Consider the following 23916-nt stretch of genomic DNA (forward strand, 5'->3'; position numbering starts at 1 on the left):
TCCCAAAACTCAAAGGAGGCATGATTTCGTACTTGTGGTAGTTGACTATTTCAGAAAGATGTCGTAGGAAAACTTCTGATACCTCGTAGGAAAACTTCCAAAAGTTCTTTAAAGATGTCTCACTTTTTACCTCGTAGGAAAACTTCTGATATCGTTTATGTAGCTAATCTATTCTTTAAAGAAATTTTACATTTACACAGAACACCTAAGTCCATAGTTTCCAATCGAGATGTAAAGTTTCTAAGAACTTTTGGAAGACTTTGGAAAAAACTCAACATGACACTCAAATTTAGTACCAGGAGTCATCCACAAACGGATGGGCAAACTAAAGTTACCAATAGAACTCTAGCTAACCTCATAAGGTGCATTAGGGTGGGGATAAATCTAAGCAATGGGACCTCTAGCTCAAGCCGAGTTCGCCTACAATCAATATGAAGAATCGAACAACAAGGAAGTCACCATTTGAAATTGTTTATACTAAATTACCTAAACTAACCGTTGATCTTACTAATATCCCTTCTAATGTTGATCTTAGTTCGGAAGCGGAGAACATAGTGGAAAGAATAGCAATGCTCCATAAGGATGTGACAAATCGAATTGAAAAAATGAACAAAGAATACAAGAAACAAGCCGATAAACATAGAGGATTCAAAGAATTCAAAGAAGGAAATCCAATCATGATAGATCTGAAAGACAGACTCCCGGCTGGAAAATGCAGTAAATTACAGTCAAAGAAGGTAGAACCTTATCAAATAATAAAGTTCATAGACAATGCATACAAGATTGATTTACTGGATCCCATACATATCAATCCTGTCTTCAACGTAGCCGATATCTTTGAATCTTTTCCATCTGACCAGCTAAAAATCTCTACCTAAAACTTTGACGTAGGCAGTAGACTAATTTTTAAAAAAAAACCATTGATCCAAACAAAGAAAGTCAGAAAGTTTACCAACCTTGACAGAGCTTCAATATGGCTGCTGTAATGAAGACACTTAAAACTTTCATGAACACATCAACATTAAAGATTGAACTTGGTTGCCCAGAGCCATTCCAGGCTACAATTATCATTGCCTGAAAGTAAGAAGTTAAAAGTACAAAATAAATAGATTTTTTTTTTTTTTTTGACAACATCCAAGTGTTTAAGCATAAAAGAAAAACACAATCTAACCTGCAAGCAAAGTATGAAAAAGCTCCACATACGATCAAAGCTTCTGAAGACATGCCAATATGACCTTATTTCAACAAAATTAACTTTCCCCACCCATCGATCTTTTGAAGAAGGCTTGTTCTCCTGGATATCACAGTCAAAATAAATTGAGCTCACGAGCTGTAAAACAGTTTCACTATATCATAAAATATCTAAAGCATATATATACACCCCGGCAGAACTCGATTGAAAGAGTAGAAAAATAAAACCATAAATGAAGAACATGCTTCGATTTTTTATCCATGCTATCTGATTTTTAAAACATTATCAAGTACAAACTTCTTGTCTACAATTGACTTTTCCACTGGTTCTCACAATAACTCATCCAAAGCACATTCCAATATCATAAATATTGACAAGTAGAATCATCATTACTTTACATTTGAATACAAACAAAATTACAGTAGAAAGTCCCAACGGGAATTACACAGCATGCTTCCTACTATATCAGCATGTAGATTAGAATGAAAAGCTCTGTAATGGATAACGTAAAACCATATATGTTAGGGGTGAGCATGATAGACCAAAAAACCGAGTCGACAAAATTGGCAACGGTCGGACAGCATCAGTTTGGAGAAAAAATCCAAATCGATTTTAAAAAAGATTAAAGAATCAACCGACAGTCAGTTTACACTGCTCGATGGTTGAGTCGATTTGAACATTTACTTAACCGGCAACAATCGGCTCAAGGGCAGTTTGGTAAAAGAATCGACTCCAACAGACCTACTACACACCCCTATATGTGATTCCAACTACATGGAAACTACAATAATACAATTTATTTAATTCAGTGAGAGAAAAAGAATCTAGTCGATATAATTTCCATAAAAGCTTGCAGCAACTATTTACCAGAGTGTAGCAGCAAACAAGAAAAACATTTGATACATCAAAGGAAATTTCAGTTTAAAAGGGAAATAACTCACCCCACTTCTGTCTGCATGGATTTGATCATGAGGAAGGCAAAAGAAGTCTGCATCTGCACGCATTGGCCACCCTAGACGGAAACAATCAACTGACCTACAGTTATAGAATAATATCATACAGCCTAATTATAAAAAATGTGTCATCCGATTACTTGAGCCTTGAAACAGATACCACAAGAAACGTTACCAGAAATATTCATTTAAATCATCATAATTCCTCCATTGCGAGTGTTTTGATTTCCCTTGTTTGCTCCTTGCAGCTTCCTAGCAAGTCGAAAAACAACAATATTATCAAATAGGAAAAGCCCTTGCTAATATGTCAATTAGAACAAGCATAAAAATAAATAAACATAAATTAATGGCACAAAACCTTTGCAATCACTTCATAAATGGGAGTCACAACTTTACGCAAGAAAGCTTCATTTTCACCACCGTAGGCTGGTTTGACATTCTCTCCTGTCATAGGGCTGATATTCCCAGCTAGCATGCCATATAATTCAAATGCCATCTTCAAGAAACAACCGGTTAATTTCACAACAAAGAGGCTAGATGAACAAACATTGTTAATCGTTTATGATGGTATATAATCTCCAACACCAAACAACTTTTAGTAAAGAAAAGTAATATACAACTTTTAGTGTGTGATTTGCTAAAAGTTCACAACCAAGCATTTGATATTGAATATCGTCCTAATAACTCAATTTACGTGTATTCCAAATTCCACTTCTTCCAACAGGCTTCTAGAAGAAGCCAAACATCCAATGTGTTGACCATTCCTCTGAATGGTTGGCATCTAAGAGTTCTGTTAAAAACTCATTGATGCTTAACCGGAAAAAATAGTTTGAGTCCTGATCAAGAATATCAATGACTTTTATTCACTATTCAGTAACTTCGAACGAAACAGTAAAGAAAAACTAGCGTTCATAGACCAGCACTAAGCACAAATTCTAAGGATCAGGTATGAACCAAATTTGGACTCAACAGCAAATAGCAACTTTGTACTAAATCATTTCAAAACCGAAAACTAAAAATCTATAGCCTCCATATCCCCATAAATGTAGTACAAAGGATATTGAATGGAATTATAGAATAAATATGAAAATAATATTTGTCATAAAAAATAAAAATAAGAATAATCATCAAAAAGTTCCTCAAATTCAGTTCAAGAATTTGGTGAAAGCTCTTTGAGTTTACCAAGAATAACTTGGGACTGATCCCTAATAATTAAGCTCCAAAAATATAAAAACGTTTAATAAAATGACAATAATTTAGCAACCTATCCAGTTTTCTAGATATGTTAAGAGGCGAATGCATCAAAATATCAATCCCCACAACATCAATAAGAGATCTTCCACTGGAAAAGTAAAAGAATGGAGTACTTAGGCATACATGATGGTATATATAACAGAGACACTCGGGCATGAATCTCAAATTTGCTGCTTCTCCCCAAATTAGAAGATATAAAGCCATGTACAGAAGTTTCCTCTGTTGCACTTCCTGCTGTATGGTGGGTAACCTGAAGTGTCAGAAGCCTAAAGATATGAGATGATGTACCACCAATTTCTTAGTATAGTTTGATGCAGTAGGAATATGATATTATGAGCAAATCCTTAATTTAGGAGTAGGATTAGTTTCTTTTATTTATTAGGATTAGAATTAGTTTCTTTTATTAATAAGAATTAGGATTAGTTTATTTTATTAATTAGGATTAGGATTAGGATTTGATGTATACAAATAGAGTACTTCTCTTCTTGTATTGACAACTTTTAAACATTAATAAAATTCTCTTGTTTGGTATGCATCAAATTGGTATCAAAGCAGCCATCTGGGCCAACATTGATTGTCACCAGTGGAAGATCGGAAACTCTTTGTGATGTTGATCACAAGAGGGAGCTTTGTGAGTTGCAGCAAAGAAAAAAGATCACAGTTGGTATGGGCAAGAAAGTTAAATTTCCTCCCAAAAGCAGTATTGGAATTCTGATTCAAGTGATTTAGAAGAAGAATTCCAACATAATAATTTGAAATTTGATTATAGTAATTCTAGCAATTTCGACGAAGACCCTCATGCAATTTGGAGCAGAATAACAAGGATGTACAGATTAAATACAACAATGGATGATGAACCTTTACCAACAAGGAGAGGAAAACAGAGGAGATGAACGAAGAAGACCTACCCAAATAGCACTGAGTAGAAGTTTTAGAGAAAAAATCAGAGGCAGTTGGAACTCACAGGAGAGGGATTACATAATTTTTCGAACTTCAAGATTTCAAGAACCAACCCAAGAAGTTCAAGATTCGGAATTATTTTCATTCAAAAGAGAAAGCGATAAACAATTTGAGCAGGAAGGGGGTATTTTCATCAATATTATGACCAAGTCCAAGAAGAAAGACAAGTAGATAAAATCCACATACCTTCCTTCAGTGGCAATTCGGACTTAGAAATTTTCCTCCATATGATAAAGAATGTTGAGAACTTTTTCAATTGTATGAACATATTGGAAGACAAAAAAGTAAAATTAATTGTCTTCAAGTTGAAATCAAGGGCGTTGGTTTGGTGGAATCAAATTCAGTTGAATAGCAAGTTGATGAGCAAAAGACCAACAAGAAATGGGCTACGAATGCTACAGATGATGAAAATTAGATTCTTACCACCAGATTATGAACAAATTCTTTAGCAACAAACTCAGAAAAATATGTGAAAGAATCAGACTGTGGTTGACTTTACTGAGAGAATAGAAAAAAGGCTACAAAAATAGAGGAAAACTGCATGGGAAAAACCTTTCAACGATTATCCACAAAGAAATACTGAGGCTAGAAAGCAATCTCAATTTGACTGCGCTTCAAGGACAAAAAATGAAGATGAGTAAATAAGATAAAATGTGCAAGGAAGGGCTCACTTTAGAAGAAGAAATAATTAAAGAAACGGGAAATTAAGCTATTTTCAAAATGGAGAGGGTGCAACCTAATTGGGAGGAAAAATTGAGAAACCCACGCAAAATTACATTTGGGTACTTAGGCGAAATTGTTGACAAGGCAAAGGTGACAGAGAATAAACACCCGACGAAAAAGGAAGAAGAAAATTGCTTGGTGACGAAGGAAATAATTGGAAGACAGCTGACATCCCGTTCACAATTGTTCACAAAACAGAGGAAGATGAAGCAACAATGCGAGATGAACGACTTCGTGAAACTTGTTCCCAAATTTTCCTTTCTGACCTGACCCAAAAGGCACATTCCCAGACCCAGTTCCATAATTATTTTCACAATTCATCTATCCATTTTCCTTCTCTTGACCCAACCCAGTTGACCCAATCTATTCCAAACAAGACTTTTCCGGTCTTCTCAGCCCATGACCCTCACATTTTTACCCAAAATCATCTCCAAACCCAACTCAATTTTGAAGACCATCTAATATTAATTAATACAATCTGTCATCTGGCTCATATCAAAACCTAGTGAAGAAATAAAAATCCAACCACAATTGGACTATCATCACACTTGCAAAGTGGACTTTTATCCATTTTATGAGAAATCCACCTATTCTTTGACAACAGAGTTCTTTTTTACCACATTAGTTTTAGGATTGATTAGCGGGAATCATAGAATTGGGATATTATTGATGTTGGATATTCCAAGAAGCCTCCCATTTGACTAGCTTGCTTTTTTATTTTTACATTCATTTTCGATTTAAAACTTGAGACAACTTTTTTTTGGGAGGGATAGAATGATGTAGTAGGAATAAGATATTGTGATCAAATTCTTAATCTATTAGGATTAGGATTAGTGTTAGTATCTTTTATTTATTAGGATTAGAATTAGTTTCTTTTATTAATAAGGATTGGGATTAGTTTCTTTTATTAATTAGGATTAAAATTAGTTTGCTATAAGTAGAGTATAATGACAAATTTTAAACATTAATAAAATCGCATTTGGTATACATCATAGTTATTAACTTAAGAAAGGTGACAAGAAGTAACAACATTAAGTATCTACAAATCAGAATTTAGAAATACAATTCAAAGATCCAAATAATTTCTTAACACAAAAAGTAAGAACATACCAAAGACTACTTTTACGATCCAAATACTTGCACCATTTTTTGTAGTTCTTGAAAAGCTTCTTCATTACTTCAGTCACAGCACGTTCATCCAGCTATATAAGAATAAAGAAAAACATATAAGAGATGAAAGAATCTAATTTGACATTAACAATTACTTTCTTTACATTCACCTTCCATGACACAAACTTCCTTTTTGAAAGGACACAACGCTTTTCACTAGTAAAAAGAGCAAAAGCTCGTTTTATGATATCACATGAAACAAAAATTAAACTGAATAAATAAATATAATCCCAGATAAGCATATAATTCCTTGACATTAACCACTATGAAACTACACAATCTGCTTTCCATCATGGAGAAGCAATTTGGAAACTAACCTTGTGTTAGTTTACTTGCAGCATAAAGTTCTCATATAAACAAACTCAAGAATACTAAGTTTCCTTTATCTTTTTATTGATTTGAAAAGGAAGTCAAAAGACCTATTTATACAAAGGAGAAGGCTGGGCAGTTATAACAAACCTTAACAGAAAATAAAACTAACTAATAGCAACAAAACTAACTAGTGGTTGGTTGGAATCAAGAACTTCATCAAAAGATTAAACTAACTGCTAACTAATCGATAATCAACAATTAGTTATAACTCCTACATCAAGTTTATTGTGTGGGTATTTCATAACACAACTGGTGTATTCCAAATTGCCTCTCCACCATGGTAAGCAGACTCTAGGGCATCACTACCACAAAGCTTCTATTTGGTCTCTGAAAAAAAAAATATTCTCCTCTTTTGTCTACTTTTGGGAGAGCTCACTTTTTCATAATCCCATTAAAGAATGGCCTATTGAACACAAAGAGGTTTGAGTTTTCTTCCTTTTGTCAGTCACCGAGGAGAGGAATAGCCAAGTTTGGTCTTGTGGGCTTTCTCTGTGCATTTTGCTTTACATGTCTTATTCAATTCTTCTGCCTTCCTTCACTTTACTAAGCTTTAGAAGATTAGCATCCCAAACAACCACAGGTTCTTTCTTTCTCATTTGGTCGCACTTGGGAGACAACATGGTTGAAAGCTGCTGTCATCTTAAGGCAAGTCACCTTTCTAAGCAAGAGACTAAAGGTAGTTCACATCTTCCCTGAAGGAATGCTTTTGCCATTCAGTAGAGCCACGTTTTTTATGATGTCCACTCCAACTATGGAAGAACTGTTCCAGGAGGAAGATTTATTAAGGATGAACCGTTGGTTTCTCTCGAACCATATTTCTGCTAAGATTGCCAGTACTGCATTAGTCCATTTGTCCATAAGTGGCCCAATAAGAAGCTATTGACATTATTTTTACATTCTTTATCGAAGGACCAGCTGAGGTCAAAGATATGAAAAAGCTTGTTCCAGCACTTAGAAGCATACTCACAATCGAATAAAATATGCTGACAGTCTTCTTGAGATTTGAGATAAAAAGAAAAAATATGAGGTGATAGATAATGGGTGGGTAGTTTCCTTTGCAATACTAAGGAGCAGTTTAAGCAGCCAAAAATCATAACCCATATAGTTATATTCACCTACATAGGGCTTTTGGATTTCTAAAGGCACTTAACCAAGAGGGGATCAAATGGGGACGCAGGAGCTAAATGTTTTGAAAGTGACTTTACTGAAAATTCCCCATGATGTCCAAAGACCAGCTTCTTTTATCCTCCATATTGGTTGGTCTTCTTGCATCTAAGGATTCAAGCAGAATTTGAAAATCAGAAATTTTTTTCCTCTGTAAGCAGACGTCTAAAAATAATGGACCAAGAGGAGGAGGAGTCCCAATAATCTGCAACCGATCCTTTAGGAAGTAGGGCTATACTGTAAAGGCGCGGGAATCTGATCCGCAAAGCAATGCTGTCTATCCATGAATCCAACCAGAAAAGGATTCTGTCTCCCTTTCCCACCTTAAAAACTGCCAATGTTTCCACTTTACGCCACTGCCTAGAGATGCTTATCCAAGGGCTTCTTAAACTTGAGGATTCTTTGTCGCTTGTGTGCCAAATGAAGGTGTCACTACCGTGAATGCTTTGAACTACCTTGGACCAAAGGGACTTTGGCTCATCCAAGAATCTCCATCCCCACTCTGCTAGGAGAGCCATGTTCCTAATTTTCAGCTTGTCCACACCAAGTCCTCCATCACCTTGGCTTTTGGTTACTACGTCCCATTTCACTAGATGGTTTAACTTGCTGCTTAATTGCCTTCCCAAAAAAAAAAAATTCCTCATGATTCTTTCAATGGAGTTAATAACTTTATCTGGCATCAGAAAGGTAGACATGAAATAGGCGAGGAGGATGGAAAGAACCGATGAGCAGAGTGCAAGTCTTCCCCCTCTTGATAAATCGAAACATTTCCATTTTATCTAACTTTCTTGTACTCTATCCAGAACAGGCTGCCAAAAGTGAACACTCTTTGGATATCCTCCCAAAGGAAGACCAAGGTACATGAAGGGCAATTTTTCTAATGTACAATTTAACATGGATGCCACAAAGGAAACCTTGCTGTCCATTATATTAATTCCACAAATGGCTGACTTCTCCCTATTTATCTTTTGAACGGAGCACCATTCAAAAAAATCAAGCATCTTTTGTAAGTTTTTAAGCATAATCATCAAACTTACAAAAGATTAAGGTAATTTGCAAGGGAACGTGAACTTTATCCTTTCCAACTTTGAACCCTTCATATAAACCTTTCATGTGGGGACTTGTGATAAGACTACTAAGCACTTCACTAATCAGCAAGAAAAGGAAAGGACAAAACGGATGTAATGCCTTGAGTTTAGGAGGGGCATAAATGAACCGATATCACATCTGAATGAGAGGGATCCTGACAACATGTAAGGTTAAGAAAGACTTAAAAGAATTAATAACTTACCACCTATACCAACAAGGTGCACCTTCTTTTTCGGTGGCTCAATCTTAGGAACTCCAAAGTTAAGCATGTTTAGCTTGGAACAATTATATGTTGGGTGACCTCTTGAGAATTTTCCTAGGATGCATGTGAATGAAGACAAACCATGCTGAAAAGACTCGTGTTGGTTTGTGGAGACGACTTTCACTCTAATAAGCCTTTTAAGTCAAGTAATGATGATGTTGCTAGGTCACAGAGAATGTCGAGGATCCGTATTCCAAAGAATCCTAGACCAAGGGTGTTACAATAGATCCCCTTGCCTTAAACCTCTAGAGGCATGGATTCTCCCTCTAAGCCTTCTGTTTATGAAAACTGAATACATTGGGTTTTTAACACAGCCCATAACCCAATTTAACCATTTATGGTCAAAAAAAATTTGGTGCATTACCTTTTCCAATCCACAATCAACCCTGTCAAAAACCTTTTCTAGGTCCACTTTGATGATCCATCCTTGCTTTTTTGTTGGTCTATATTCCTCCACAATTTCATTTGCAATAAGGATAGGATCCAGAATTTGTTGGCCTTCCAAAAAGGCACTTCAAGAGGGAGCTATTATACTAGGCATAAACAATTTTCATCTCTCAGCAAGCACTTTTGCAATCAGCTTATACAACAAGGTTGTAAGGCTTATGGGACGGAAATCTCTTACCTTGATTGCATCTTCCTTTTCTTTTATCAAACAAATGATGTTCTCCTTGATACATGCGTTTAGCCTCCCATTCTCGTAGAACTCGATGAAAAGACTGGAGAAATTATCCTTGATCATGTCCCATAATTTGATAAAAAATTCAACTGTGAAACCACCCGACCCAGATGCTCTATTCTTTCCCATTGATTTTAGAGCTTTTATAATTTCCAGCATGCTGAACTTTGCAGTGACCTCTTTGTTCTGCTCCCTTGAGACTACAGGCCAATCAATAGTGGAGGAGAAAAAACCTGTGTGGCCAGCTTTCGCGTATAGATTACTGTAGAAGTCAAGGATTAAATGTTCAATTTTCGAGAAAGAGGTAGTGGGGATCCTTGCTTATTAACTAGTTTGGGGATCAAGCTTCCTTTTTTTTTTTCTTTTGCAACTAGGAAGCAATGGAAAAACTCGTATTTTCGTCCCCTAATTTCAGCCAATTCAATTTGCTTTTCTGAATTAAGTCCCTTTTCTCCCTTCTATATAAGGTTAGCAGATCAGGTTTCAAGGAGAGTAAGAAAAGGTGATTCCCATTGGATGACTCCAGTTGATCTAATTTACCTTCTTTCTGTTCAGTGGCTGTTAATAGGGTTTTTCCTTAGCTGTCTGTTTCTTTAAAGTATCTGAATGCCAATGCTTTGAGCTGTCCCTTGATGCTCCGGAGTTTGTTTGATAATACAAAACCCATCCAGCCCGGTTGAGAGTTCAAGGATAGAGAATTTTCAATCATTTGACAGACTGCTTGTCTAACAGCCAACTGTTACAGAAACGAAAGGGGGAAGGCCCCCATTTGAAAGCCCGTGCTTCTAGTAACATTGGATATTGGTCTGATGAAATCCGTACTAGCCGGTTGACTCTTGTGTTTGCAAAAGCCTCATCCCATTCGAAAGAGACTAGATATCTGTCCAAGAATAATTTTGAAGCTGATCTACCTTCTCTTGACCAAAGTAAATTTCCCATTCATTAAAGGAATTTTAATAAGTTTTGACTCATCGATGAATTTTTTGAATTTTCTCATGCCTCGTGTTGATCTGACCTCAGGAAATCACCCTGCAACTGATCTAGTCGTATTAAAATCCCCTCCCAAACACCAAGCGTCTGTGCAGTACCCTATAACTGAAATAAGTTCTGGCCAGATGTACTTCCTTCCTCTATAATCTGTTGGACCGTATACATTAGTTACCCAACAATGTTTTGCAAAATGTGCTAAATTTTACAGATAAAGAATATCCTCCCTTCAACACATCCATCACAGACAGTTTACTTTCACCCCACATAATTAATAAACTCCTGATTTTCCATGGGCTTCAAGAAAACTCCACCCAATTCCTTTTGCAGTAATAAACCATCTTAGTTGATTAGTAGAGACTTGAAGACTTCTGCGAAAATCAACATCTTCATTATTGAAAATCCCTCGCTCGAACCAGATACAGTAGAATGACTCAACAATTTTACAGCTTTTCATTTCCATGTGGCTGCCAGTGGGAGGAGGTTGCCGGAAGGATAAAGCAGTCAAGAAGAGGAAGGGAAGGAGAAGAGGAGAGGGGAGAGGGGAGAGAGAGCCTACCTTAACTCACTCACTACTACAGTTAGTTTTTTAATAAGAGAAACCTAACAAAAGTAAACTAATCCTAATCCTAAGCCTAATCCCAATTAATAAAAGAAACTTAATCCTAATCCTAAATAATAAAATAAACTAATTCTAATCCTAATAAACCAAATAAACTAATCATAATCCTAATAAATTAAGGATTTGACCATAATACCCTATTCCTACTACATAATAGGGCTTAATCTGTCGGACACACTTCCATGCACGATGTGTTTCTTTTACTGATCTTTATAACATCCAGTTGGAGGGAGGAAGGAAATTTTATAGAGAACTTAGGGTTCTCAAGAAAGCGTACTGAGTACACAACCACCATTCATTCTTGGAGCCTTTTCTTGGAAATTCAATCTTGGTGGCTTCAGTTTGAGGGATTAACCTGCCTTTTTGGCATGGCATCCAGTGTCAGCATTGCTTCGTTTCTTCTTTAAAAAGCCAAATTTCTTGAAGGAAAAAAGGAAAAGAATGACAAAATAGTTTTACCACTGCAAATCTTCAAATATATGCCCGTCCACACACATGCATCCTTTTTTTATAAAGCCAAAACATCTACTCTAAATATTTGAAGAATTTTAATCTAAGGAAACATGCAAACACTTTCTGTTGAACTCTATATTTGCAATAAATTACTGACCTTGGGCTGTTGATCAGACTTTGGAAATTGCCGAATGTGTACATTTGCAAGTAATAGAATAAGGTGTTCCCTTTGATTTGCCACATTGCCTTCCTGCATTCAAGTTAACACTAATCAAAATGTATGGCTCAAGGTGTTACAATATGCAACTCAATCAGATTTCAGTTTAATTATTGCATCAAAAAGGAACACCACAAGAGTCACGAAAATCCCAGATGCAACATCAAATACAGAAGAAAAAAATCAGCTCATTCTGTTACCTGAAACCCAAACATTGCTTGGAGCCAATCCAAGATATCTTCACCATCTTTCCGCTTGTGATCAGTTGGCCAAAGAAGGCCCCTAGTGTTACGAAGGGCAATAACTGCAGCTTGGATCTGCAGTGATTTTTCAGAAATATTTAATCAGAAAACGATTTCAGTATATCATAAAACCATTAGAAGATAATAAAGAAAACTGATACCAAACCTCATGATATCTCATAATCGTCTGATTTGCACTATCAGGATCAAGAGGAAGAATATTGTAGGGGAGAAAGATCTGTGTTTTCTGTGCAACTTTGTCTTGAGCTTCCAGAATCTATTAAACAAATGAAAAAAAGGATTTCAATTATATCAGCCGCAGGAGATACCGGAAGATGGTGACTGAAATGCAGGTATAGACTTAGAGTATACGAAAATCGCTGTCCGACAAGTTCCAAGTTCGCCTCTATCCCAATAAATTTTAGATTATCTCAGGATGGGGAAAAACATCCAATAAGATTTTCATAAGAACCAACAAAATGTCAGTAGACAATAATTCTCAGTTTCACCTCACGATCGACTTCAATGGACTGGGTCATGTTAACAGCCTTCAAAACTTCAAAGAGCACATTAGCAGTTTGATAAGCCTTGGTAAGCTGAGCACTGAACATACAGAAAAGAAAAGGTTAATTATCCATAAGAACAATGTAAAGACACCAATAGCTACTAATCCCTACATCTCTGATACTATGCTTTTTTTAACGGAGACAAGCCTCTTTATTTGTTATTAATAAAAGAGACTTACGCTCAAAGTACAAGAGTGCTATACTAATAGCAAAAGAAAAGAGAAAAAATCAATCTACAGCTACAACAAAAGCTAAAAGACAAATTCCAAACATAAGAGATCAAGCTAAACAGAACCATAACCGTAGATATCAAAATACAAAGCATAATGAAAAATTTCTCTCATAAAGAATCCATTCAAAACTAAAAACTTGCAAGAAGATGCAACCGGCTGCTTCGAAGCTGCCTTGCCATAATATTCCAGAATCCAGAGGAAGTTGCCTTGCGTTGCCTCGAAGCGCCTTGCTATTGTCCTTGGTCTTCCACTATTTCAGCAACGACATGAAGGCTTTACTTGCCACCCACATGATGGGAAATCCAAGAAAGACTGAAGTTGGACCACCATCGAGGAGGAATACATTAAACGGCTGAGGAATCAAATTAGAATTCCACGTCAGCAACTATTGATTTTAAATGATCCGGTACTCCACAAGATTGGGGACAAGAACAGTTGTAGAAGGCAATTTGGAAGATCTTGGCTCTTCCTCACATTGAATCAGGACATTGAGATCTGTTTCTGAAGGCTCAAAATGTTTTTGATTTTCAAGCTTAGTTGACCTATCCAAATACTCCAATTTCACACTACTAACGCTGAAAGGGGAGTTGAAAGAAGGCCCATCCCTTCTTGTTGAATTAATTGAGAGGGATTTTGCTCGGAGAGCCCTTCAGAAATTTTACCTAGGAGTTAGGTAAAGAGAACTCAAAGTACTTAAACCGAGTAGAGTGAGGATGATGAGAAATTGACTTAGAAGAACGGGTTGGGACTTGAATTTGGGTGCAACTAAACTTCCAATAAATTTGGATTAGCCTCTAAAAACAGCTTGGAGCTGCTAGAATAAGCTGATGAAAGAGAATGGGCATAATTTCCTCAAGCAAATTGGGTACTGATCTTCAAAAATTTGGGCTTTCAAGGATCTTTTGCCAAAATCTTCTTTGATTTTTTCTTTGGGATGAAGTACTTCAAAAAAAACCATGATACTATATGTTCACTTTGTATCTTTGCATCTTGATCTTTGTATCTTGAGCAATTATCTCTTTCATTGTATCCATGAAAAGTTTGTTTCTATTTCAAAAACAATATCCACCAAATTTATACAGTAATCAGAGAATTTTTCACCAAAACAAAACATAGTATAAGGATTTATAAAATAGATTGATTATCATGTGAGAATCGTGTGACCTTATTTATGTGTATATATAGTTTTGAAGAGATTTTATTATTATCAATGAGAATATACAGAGTGTTTTCTCTCTCTTCTTTTCACTGGTTGTTAAAAGGTGTCGGAGCAAAATTTTTTAAGTGATGAGTTCTTCCTTTGTTCCTGTTTCCCATCCAACTGAAATGCAATCGAATTCTCTCAATCTATAATTGAACCCTTATCCTCTTTTTTCTTTTCTTTTCTTTTTTTTTTTTTTTTTTTTTGAAAGGAACACGAGACTCTTTTATTAACGATAGTAAAGAGACAAAAGCTCAAAGTACAAGAGAATTATACAGTGAGCAAAAGAATCTAGGGATCAGTAAATGCACCCAAAAATCTCAACTAGGTTGACACCCCCTTGGCATCCTCATCATATCCATACAAACTAGTAAATACTTGCAAACTGAGGCCAAACAAACAGCCTCTACAGCATAAATAAGAATGTGTGAAAATCCAAGGAAACAAAATATCCAAACTGTCTAGTAACACAAATAAGTGAGAAAATCCAAGGAAACAAAATATCCAAACTGTATAGTAACACAAATAAGTGAAATAGGAGACCAATTATCCCTAAAACCTGGTTAGTTTGCTAATATGAAGGCTCTCCAATTCAAATTTAGCTCAGAAATGTTGTACATATCAAACTCCTTAGATAGAATGCACCAAGGGGAAGCTTTTCTATGTTCAACTTCCAAAAAATCTATCCAACCAAGAGATTTGTTTTGGAAAATCCTTTGGTTTCTTTCAAACCATAAATCCGCCAATAATGCTTTAACTGCATTCCACCATAATATCTAAGAGGTCTTATTAAAATAAGGACATCCTAGAAACGGTCTATACAATTTTCTAGACTCCTTATCAAACAACCATGACATGTTAATAATGAAGAACAATTTTTCCCAACATTTGGTTGAATATGAGCAAAGGAAAAAAAGATGAGACGGATCTTCTCCATGCAGAAGACAAAATGGACAGATTGAAGGGGAAAGGCAACTAGTTGGCAATTTTCATTGCAAAACTATAGACACGTTCAATTGACCAAACATCAAAATCCAAACCAAAATCTTCACCCTTTTTGGGCTTTTAGTCTTCCATAAAGTTGTGTGCAACACATTATCCAAAGGAGAAGATGGGGATTATCTTCTTCATCATTCCTTTGCTCCAACTTATGTTCTTGTTTCTCAACTTCTCCTCAACACAAGTAATTATGTTCCTTGGAGTCGTGCTATATTTATCTGGTAAGAACAAAGATGGATTCATAAAAGGAATGATTTGCTGATCAACATTCTCAATGTTAGCATCTTGTCTTGAAGAATGTCCGAATTTTCTTTCAACAATCTTCAAGACAAGATGTTTGGAGATGTGCAAATGTCTAAACATCTTGTCTTGCAGAATGTTCTCTTTATTCCCACATTCCAATACAATCTTATACCAGTCAGCTGCTTACTAAAGAATAAGGATATTGAACTCAAATTTTCTGATATTGTTGTGCGATACTGGACAAGGAAAGTTCGAAGATGATTGGCAAGGCTATTTGAAATAATGGATTCTATCATTATCAAGCATAACTTTATGCTATGCTAATGTTGCTGTTACAGTTAGTCCTTCTGTTTGCCATTCTCACTCAGGCCATCCTTCATCAAAGTTTTTACATTTTTTATAAGATACACTATTTTTACCTAATGTTTCTGAAAAAGATTGCCACTCTTGCTAAACAAAAACGTTTAAGCATTCCTTTTGATAATCATGTGGCTTCTAATCCTTTTGATCTTGTTCATCGTGACACTTGGTGACCTTTTAAGGTACCATCTTATAATGGATTTGGACTTTTCTTGACTATTGTTGATGACTGTTCTTGTTTCACTTGGGTCTTTCTTAGGCACCATAAATTTGATGCTCTTGATATGGTACCTTGTTTCTTTCGAATGATCGAAACTGAGTATTCAAAGAAAATAAAAGTGCTTAGTTCTGACAATGCTCCTGAACTAAAATTTGTTGATTTCTTTGCTGAGATGGTACTCTTCATCAGTTTTCATGTGTTGAAAAACCTCAACAAAACTCAGTAGTTGAATGAAAACATTAACATCTTTCGAATGTGGGTCGAACCTTATATTCTCAGTCTAGAGTCCCGATCAATTTTGGGGAGATTGTGTTTTGACCACAGCATACATAATTAATCGAATTCCTATGAATTTGTTAGATAATCATGCTCCTCATACTGTGTTATCTCAAGAAGCTGTTGACTATACATCCTTTAGAGTTTTGGGGTGCTTATGTTATGCTTCCACAGTATCTGCTAACAGGTCTAAATTCAATCTTCGTGCTTTTCCATCTGTTTTTCTTAGTCATTTGCTCCACCAGGCATAAAAGCCTGCAAACTATATGATATCATTCACAAATGGATTTTTGTTTCCAGAAATGTGCATTTTTCATGAAGACATATTCCCTTTTTACAACCTTAAGGGGCATGATGATGTTAATCCAGATGATATTTTTACTGATTTTGTACTGCCTTACCCTGTTTCTGATTTTGGTGTTGATATGCCTCATTTACATAATACTTTCTCAAACAATTGATGCTCTTCATTCTGATTTACATGTTCCATATCCTGAGCATGGAGTTAATCCCCACAACAGCCTTGAAAGGGAAATTGATGAGCACAAGATCGATGATAACATGGAGAATGTTGAGAACATGGCTGCCTATAGTTCTGATATTCGTACCACTGTTGCACATAAGAATCCAAGACAAGAAGCTGCTGATGACAATAATTCAACATCTGGAACACAAATGTAAGAACCTACTAAGGTCTACAAGACCCATCAGCTACCTTTCTTGAAGGATGATCACTGCCATTTAATTTGTCAAGCACAATTGGTCTTGAAACAACAAACTCGTCCTATAAGCAAATATTTGTTCTATGAGAAGTTGTCGGCTTCACATTAGAACTTCATACCAATGCCAACCGATCGATGAACACCCTTTAGTAATAATAAAAAAATCACTCTAAACATGACCAAAATTGTATGCAATCCCAAACATTGCCTACAAAATTTCCTTTTTCTCTTCAAACCTTTATTTCTTTGCATTCAAACTTCTCATGCAGGAGATAATCAAGATGGTCAAAATCCAATAGTTAACTACAATATCGCAAGCTGCCAAAAAAAAAACATACCGATCAGCTTTATCAGCAGCACTCTGCAAAGCCTGGATGTACTTTTTATAATAATGTTGATAGAAGCTCTGCATTTCACGTGCATCACTTTTCTTTACTCTTCCCATTAAGGTTGGATCATTTTCCTGAAGTCAGATAATAATAAAATAAATGGACAAATTGAATTAGCAATTGAAAAAGAAATAGCAACAATATTTCACGAGAGTGTGTGTGTGTGTGTGTGTGAACAGCAACATTATATGAACCGCAACACGTAAAAAGTAACTACACGCAAAAAGAAACATATAGAAATCTTTACAAATAAATAAAAACAGGCATGTAGAATCGAACTACTCATAGGAAGTTTAAAAGGAAGAAAAAATCAAAAGAAGGGCGAGCTGACCCTTTCAAGCCGTTGAAGTAGAGCGGTCTTAAATTGCCGAACACCACGCCCACTTGAAGTTGGATCTAACCTATGGGCTTTCTCAAATGCATAGAACCGACCTAAAATTAACAAAATACAAAGATTAAAAATATAACCCAAAAACTTTGAGATTCAAGAAAAGACGATAAATAAATAGATAATTAATAATAAGTATCTCATCTCACAAATGCAGGAAAAAGAGAGGCCAATGACAGGAAACAATCACACAAAAAAAATAAAGCAGTGATTGATACCACTACAAGTACACATATTAGTTCAGAAACATTTCCTATTAATAGAGTTGCAGGAAGATATAGATCTAGTTCCAAACATTGTGAATAATGCATCCTGTCCACCAACAAAATATAAAATAGTCAACATCGTACGCAGACATTTTCTTTTGTTGAGAGAGAGAGATTTATTCTTTTTCTTTTTTAACTTTTTTTATCCTTTTTTATAAGAGATGTTTTTGTTTTTGTTTTTTAAAAGGGAAACGTAATTTTCATTGAAATAATGAAAAGAGACAAAATTCTCAAAGTAAAAAGTACAAAGAAATTAGTACAGAGTACATGAGAACATGATAGTAAGAATTACACAAAAAGAAAAAGAGCGAGAAAATAATGGCCACAAACCGAAGGAATTACAACAAACATTTCCTACTAAACAAAAGTAAGAATTATTGTCCAACCGAAAAAATTGAACTATTTTCATTTCCGTCCATATAGAAAACAAAAATATCACCCTAAACTCAATTTTTTAAAAGAAACAACAATCTTCATTGAGAAAATATGAAAGAATACACAATCCCTCAAAAATTCTACCCACAAAAGAAGGGAGTTGTACCAAAGAAAAGGCTCAACTATAGAATTTGTATAGTAGTTACAAAAAAATCTTTGAAATCAAAGTCCAGAGGAAAACATGGCATCTGACAAAGGACCAAACATCACTAGGATCCATCCCTAGCCCTCTAAAACGCTATTATTCCACTCCCCCCAAAGAACCCAAAAAATAATATACACCCCCATAAGCCACAGAAAACAACTCTCTCTCGCGAAAGGGTAAACGGAAGAGAAACTCCCCGATTATAATGCTACTATCCCCATATGGAGCAAGCAAGAAACTGAATGTATGACATAACATCATACGAATTTCATAAACTCACAACTCCAGATGATATGATCAAAGTCTTCCTTCCTCTTTCAACAAAAGATAAAACAAAATGGCCAAGTAGCAAAAGCAATTTCCTAAGCCAAAATCCAATGTGTTTGCGCGACTACGTAGCATTTGCCAAGTAAAAACCTATACTTTTCTCATAATCTAAATCCTTCAAGGAACAGAGGAAACCGACTCACCAATGGGAGAAGGATCAATCAAACAACAATGAAAAAAATATCCCCATGCTTAATCGTCCATACATTTGATATGAGACACTGATGCTTAGAAAGTTTCAATGCATATATCGAGTATCAAGGGTACAAATGTGAATGTTAACATCCATATCGAGCAAAGATGTCACTGACTTCTTAAAAACGATCTATTCTAGTCCCAAAATGAACAGAAGTCTAAGTCAGCCACCCTAAACCGGAATAGTATCATTGTCTAGAACCAGTTAGATTACTCGAAATACACTAAATTGAACCAAAAAGCAGTAAGCAGGTTTAGCTGCCCGCAATATGAAGCAATTCATTGAATTGCAGTCAAGTCAAAACTTCATAGTTTCAATTAGTAAAGCTCGCAAGCAAAAGTCATGGGCCATCAACAGTTTCTCACTTTCTATTGTGGAGATTTGCATTTCCAAATTGGGTGGGGGGAAAGAAACCCAGAATCACAATTTAATTGCATGAAGGTGACACAAGCACAAGGTAAAAATACATAGTAAACTTTTTTATGCAGCCCCCGCAGTCTAAGGTGGCACAGGGCTAGTATGGACTGGATAGAACAAACCAGCACTTAACTGGAACCGGTGTCCAAAAGCAAAACAACAATTGGACAGTGATGGAGTTTGAAATATCGACATAAGTACTGAAGCGCTTATGTTCAACATACTGGTTCATCTTAAAATTCTGCATACACTAAAATATATACTATTAACAGTGCAGCATTGTTTCAAACTTACAGAGATATGCCACTCTGGGATTGCTCGACTCGACCTCATTCGCCACACGCAGGATTGGCGCAATCTCCTTCAGCGACGACGGTACAACTTCACTGTCGAACACCGACTCACCAAGATTCCCCGTCGTCTGTGTCCTCGTGATCCTCCTCTGCAATGGAGGAGGCTGGTCGGGCCCCACTCTCGACGACATTGTGTCCCTTCAAACTCTCAAACTCCAAATCTCTCTGTTCCCCTCACAAAAGTGCAAAGAACAGCCTCAGTAACACAGCAAAAACAAGAAAACCCTAACAAAAGTAGCACATTTTAAAACAACAAACAGTAAAAAGAAAAGAAATAGCAACCAAGCAGAAAAAACATACCACAAAAACTTAAAACAAAACCAATCTACGCAAGATTTCAATAACTACCTGGTGAATGTGACAACTTAAACACAATATTCAAGCATCTAGAACACAAAAACAGAAAAGGGGTATCAGACAAATTAACACATTTCAAAAATATATAAAATGTAGATGAGATTAAAAGGCATGGATATGAATAAATCAATCACCTGCGGTAATGAAGATTGCAGAAGAAGGGCAAACCCTAAACAGAGAGAGAGAGAGAGAGAGAGAGAAAGGGAGCTGCAAGTTTAAGCTACTTGAGAGAAAAGGAAGGAAAAACAAAAGCGAAGAGGAAGATGGAGCCAAGAAAAATAGCAACTTTTATTTTGTTGGGGTGTCAGTAGCTCTCTGCTGCTACTACATACTTGAGAGGGAAAGAATTACTGCTTTTGTGGGGCCCAATTTTTATTCTTTTAAGATGCTTTTTCTCAAAAGGGTAGATTTTGTTTGACGTAATTACGACTGTGCCACTCGTGCGTTTCGTGCCTCTAAATTTTTAGGTAAATTTACGTATTTATAGGTGGTTTTAAAATTTTAAAAAGTAACGTTATAAAAATACTATTTTCGGTTTGATGTAATTTTAACTTTATTCAATTTTAGTTTTATATTTTTAAATCTTTACCTTTTTTCTTTTTTGTTTATGTATTTTCGAAAAAAAGTCTTACATCCTTTGAGTAGAAATTAGGAGTAAGAGTTTGAAAGGATATTTTATCCTAAACTACAAACATAAGGTAAGCTTTGGTTGACGGAAAAAAAAAAATCTTACATGTTTAGTTTGTTTGTTGTTATTTTTAAAAAATGGTTATTTATTAATATTCTTGTTCTAAATTTTGATAGTCGGTGAAAGTTATTATTAAAAGATTATTTCAAAGGTTAAACTTCTATAATTATTCATAAATATAGCAAAATATTATCAATTTATTTGTAATAGATGATTTCTATTTATGTCTATCATGATGCAAATAAACATAAATATTAGATAGTATTCTATCACAATCCAATGTAGATAGACTATAATATTTTGTAAATATTTTAGTTCATTTTATCATATTTGGAAATAACTCTTATTGTTATTATCAATTTATTTTTTAAACAAAATCTAATTCGATAAAACAAATGTAACATTTATTAAAAATATAAAGATTAAAGCTTGGCAAACTATTGTACAATGATATGAAATCTTAGTATACATAAAACATGTATTTTAACCTAAAGATTATATTTTATATATTTTTTCTTTATTAATAATACTTTAAACAATTTATTTATACGAACATAGGCATAAATTATCTCGCATAATATCTGTACTGTTAACCTCGATATCATATTTTAAAATGATCATTTAGACCATTGAAATATTCATTTTTCTTTTTCATTTTATATATATATTAAGTCACGTCATACAAGTAAAGATGTATTTCGAATTGATCTTAATCTCGAATATTAAGAGAGGCTTCATTCTAAAAAGAAACAATGATCAAAATGAGCTTAGTTTGATCAACATAATGTTTATACTATTAATCCCATCTAAGGACTAAAGATTCGATTTTTTCTGATTCATGCATTAATTCTATCCTTACACAAGAAGGGAAAAGTTAGTCATGTTATTTGTTCTCTCTTGCAATAAAATTGTAGCTTTTCAATAAAGCTATTGTTTTGGATAATAATGTGAATATTATTTTTGGCCTTTCAATGAAAATCAAGTTGTTTTGCCTGATTTATGTACTTCACCGACTTTATAATACCACATTCATGAACATGAACCGTGTAGATGTAAAATTCAAAACAAATTTTAATTCTCATGTTAATGTGTTAGAAAATTCAAAGTACAAATTTCTTAATGGTTAAGAATATAGGTCGAGTAATTTGTTGATAATAGACGTATAGTCACAATATAAAATTTTTATTTGTTTAACGAGTGTTCTATAATTTTCATAACGAACATTTTGATTATCATTTATTTTTGTATTATAAGATGCCTTTTGTATCAAAATATTTTCGTAGCATATAGGGTGAGTTACTCTTACTTGGACGACAAATTTAATGTAATAATGGAAGGACAACCACAGAGGTTTTCATGCTTTCTTAAAACACGAGTTATCTAAATTCTAATGTTAAAAACATTCTCATTTACTTTTTAAATGACCATCGTCTTTTTGTTTTATCATATTACTTTTCTTTTTCTACATAGATATTTTCAAATATATCAAAATAAATTAAAATATTTACAAAATATAGTAAATTTTTATATTTTAAATGATAGAAATTTATTCCGTTTATTAGCCAATCGTTAATAGAATATAAAATTTTGTTATATTTTATAAAAATTTTAAATACTTTTATCATTTATAATAATTTTTATTAAAATAATATATCTTTATCACAGTCTTCTCTCTAAACATCTTAGTTGCTTTTATTTTCTTTAGCAACATGCTCATATTCACATTTAAATAATATCTATCTTATAAAATTTTAAATTATTAAATATTGTTTTGTAAAAAACTTATAAAAATAATATAAATTGTATTTAAAAATAAACTATAATTAATAAATAAAAAGTTAAAATTTTCAAGAAAAATTATATTAAATGACAAAATTTATGAGAATATTTGTAAATATAGTAAAATATAGTAATTTGTTGGATAGATCACCATAGATCAGATGGTAGTCTATCTTAATATGTCGTAAATAAACCGTGAAATTTTTAAAAATATTTTAGTTTATTTTAGTATATCAAGAAAATAATTATAAATTAATAAATAATGATAAAAATATGCTTTCAAAATGATATATATTGAGGAAATTTTCAAATATAAACTCTACAAAACAAACTCAATCATCAAACTAATCCTCCTATAGTTATCTAACAAAGATTTCGTACAAATCAAACGTGACAATAACATTAGGTGCAATTTCGTAAAATCATTACAAGGAAACAGAAGACTTAACAAAGAGGGCAAAGGAGAGGGGATGTTGTAATAAGCAGAAAACAAGAAGGGCAATCCGGTCAGAAGAATTCAAATTTCAAAAAGGTCGCGGTGTAAGAAAAAGAAATGGAAGGGCTTGGGAATCGGTGATGGAAAAAGCAAACGCAGCCGTTCTTAATCCACTGATTGGACAATCATACCCTCAAGGCCAACACGAATAATCAAGAAGCAAAGGGTAAAATCGTAAAGTCACCTAAACGGATCACCATTTGAGAAATCCAGATTTTATTCTCTCTTTTTCTAATCTAAGGAGGGGCAGTAATTTTGGAAAGAAAACTAGGGGTCAATATAGGATTTAAAAATTTGATCCTTCCACCCTTAAAACATTCCTTCTCATTCCTATCCTTTTCAAATATATCAAAACAAATTAAAATATAGTAAAATTGACATCTATAAATTTTTGTTAAATTCGTACTTTTAAATAAATTTTCTTTTAGTTTACATACTTTCAACTTTTAAATATTTTAGTCTTTATATTATCCTAATATTCACGTTGTTTAAAAATCAAAATGATGATTTTTCTAAAATAG

At 34.3% G+C, this 23916-nt stretch overlaps 1 protein-coding gene across 6 annotated transcripts in view; it reads right to left on the reverse strand.

Moving 5' to 3' along the window:
* Window positions 1–20725, reverse strand: part of LOC103492490 (callose synthase 3) — a 38053-nt gene extending 17328 nt beyond the window's left edge. Inside the window, exons 1-16 of one of the 6 annotated variants that reach the window (XM_008452886.3) lie at window positions 20567–20725; window positions 20424–20461; window positions 20017–20240; window positions 17880–17980; window positions 17498–17622; window positions 12849–12942; window positions 12506–12616; window positions 12298–12414; window positions 12038–12130; window positions 6193–6284; window positions 3523–3649; window positions 2504–2641; window positions 2321–2397; window positions 2134–2227; window positions 1172–1294; window positions 957–1074 (exon numbers count right to left, since the gene is read on the reverse strand). In XM_008452886.3, the coding sequence (XP_008451108.1) occupies window positions 957–1074; window positions 1172–1294; window positions 2134–2227; window positions 2321–2397; window positions 2504–2641; window positions 3523–3649; window positions 6193–6284; window positions 12038–12130; window positions 12298–12414; window positions 12506–12616; window positions 12849–12942; window positions 17498–17622; window positions 17880–17980; window positions 20017–20206 (1600 nt within the window). In that variant the 5' untranslated portion in view covers window positions 20207–20240; window positions 20424–20461; window positions 20567–20725. Of the gene's footprint in view, window positions 1–956; window positions 1075–1171; window positions 1295–2133; window positions 2228–2320; window positions 2398–2503; window positions 2642–3522; window positions 3650–6192; window positions 6285–12037; window positions 12131–12297; window positions 12415–12505; window positions 12617–12848; window positions 12943–14650; window positions 14673–17497; window positions 17623–17879; window positions 17981–20016; window positions 20301–20423; window positions 20462–20566 lie in introns of those variants that run through there. The other 5 variants (XM_008452888.3, XM_051081459.1, XM_008452890.3 and 2 more) reach the window with 5 other exon arrangements.
* Between the last annotated feature and the right edge of the window lie 3191 nt (window positions 20726–23916).

Source organism: Cucumis melo, chromosome 2 (genome assembly GCF_025177605.1).
Source record: "Cucumis melo cultivar AY chromosome 2, USDA_Cmelo_AY_1.0, whole genome shotgun sequence".
In the NCBI taxonomy this organism is placed as follows: Eukaryota; Viridiplantae; Streptophyta; class Magnoliopsida; order Cucurbitales; family Cucurbitaceae; genus Cucumis; species Cucumis melo.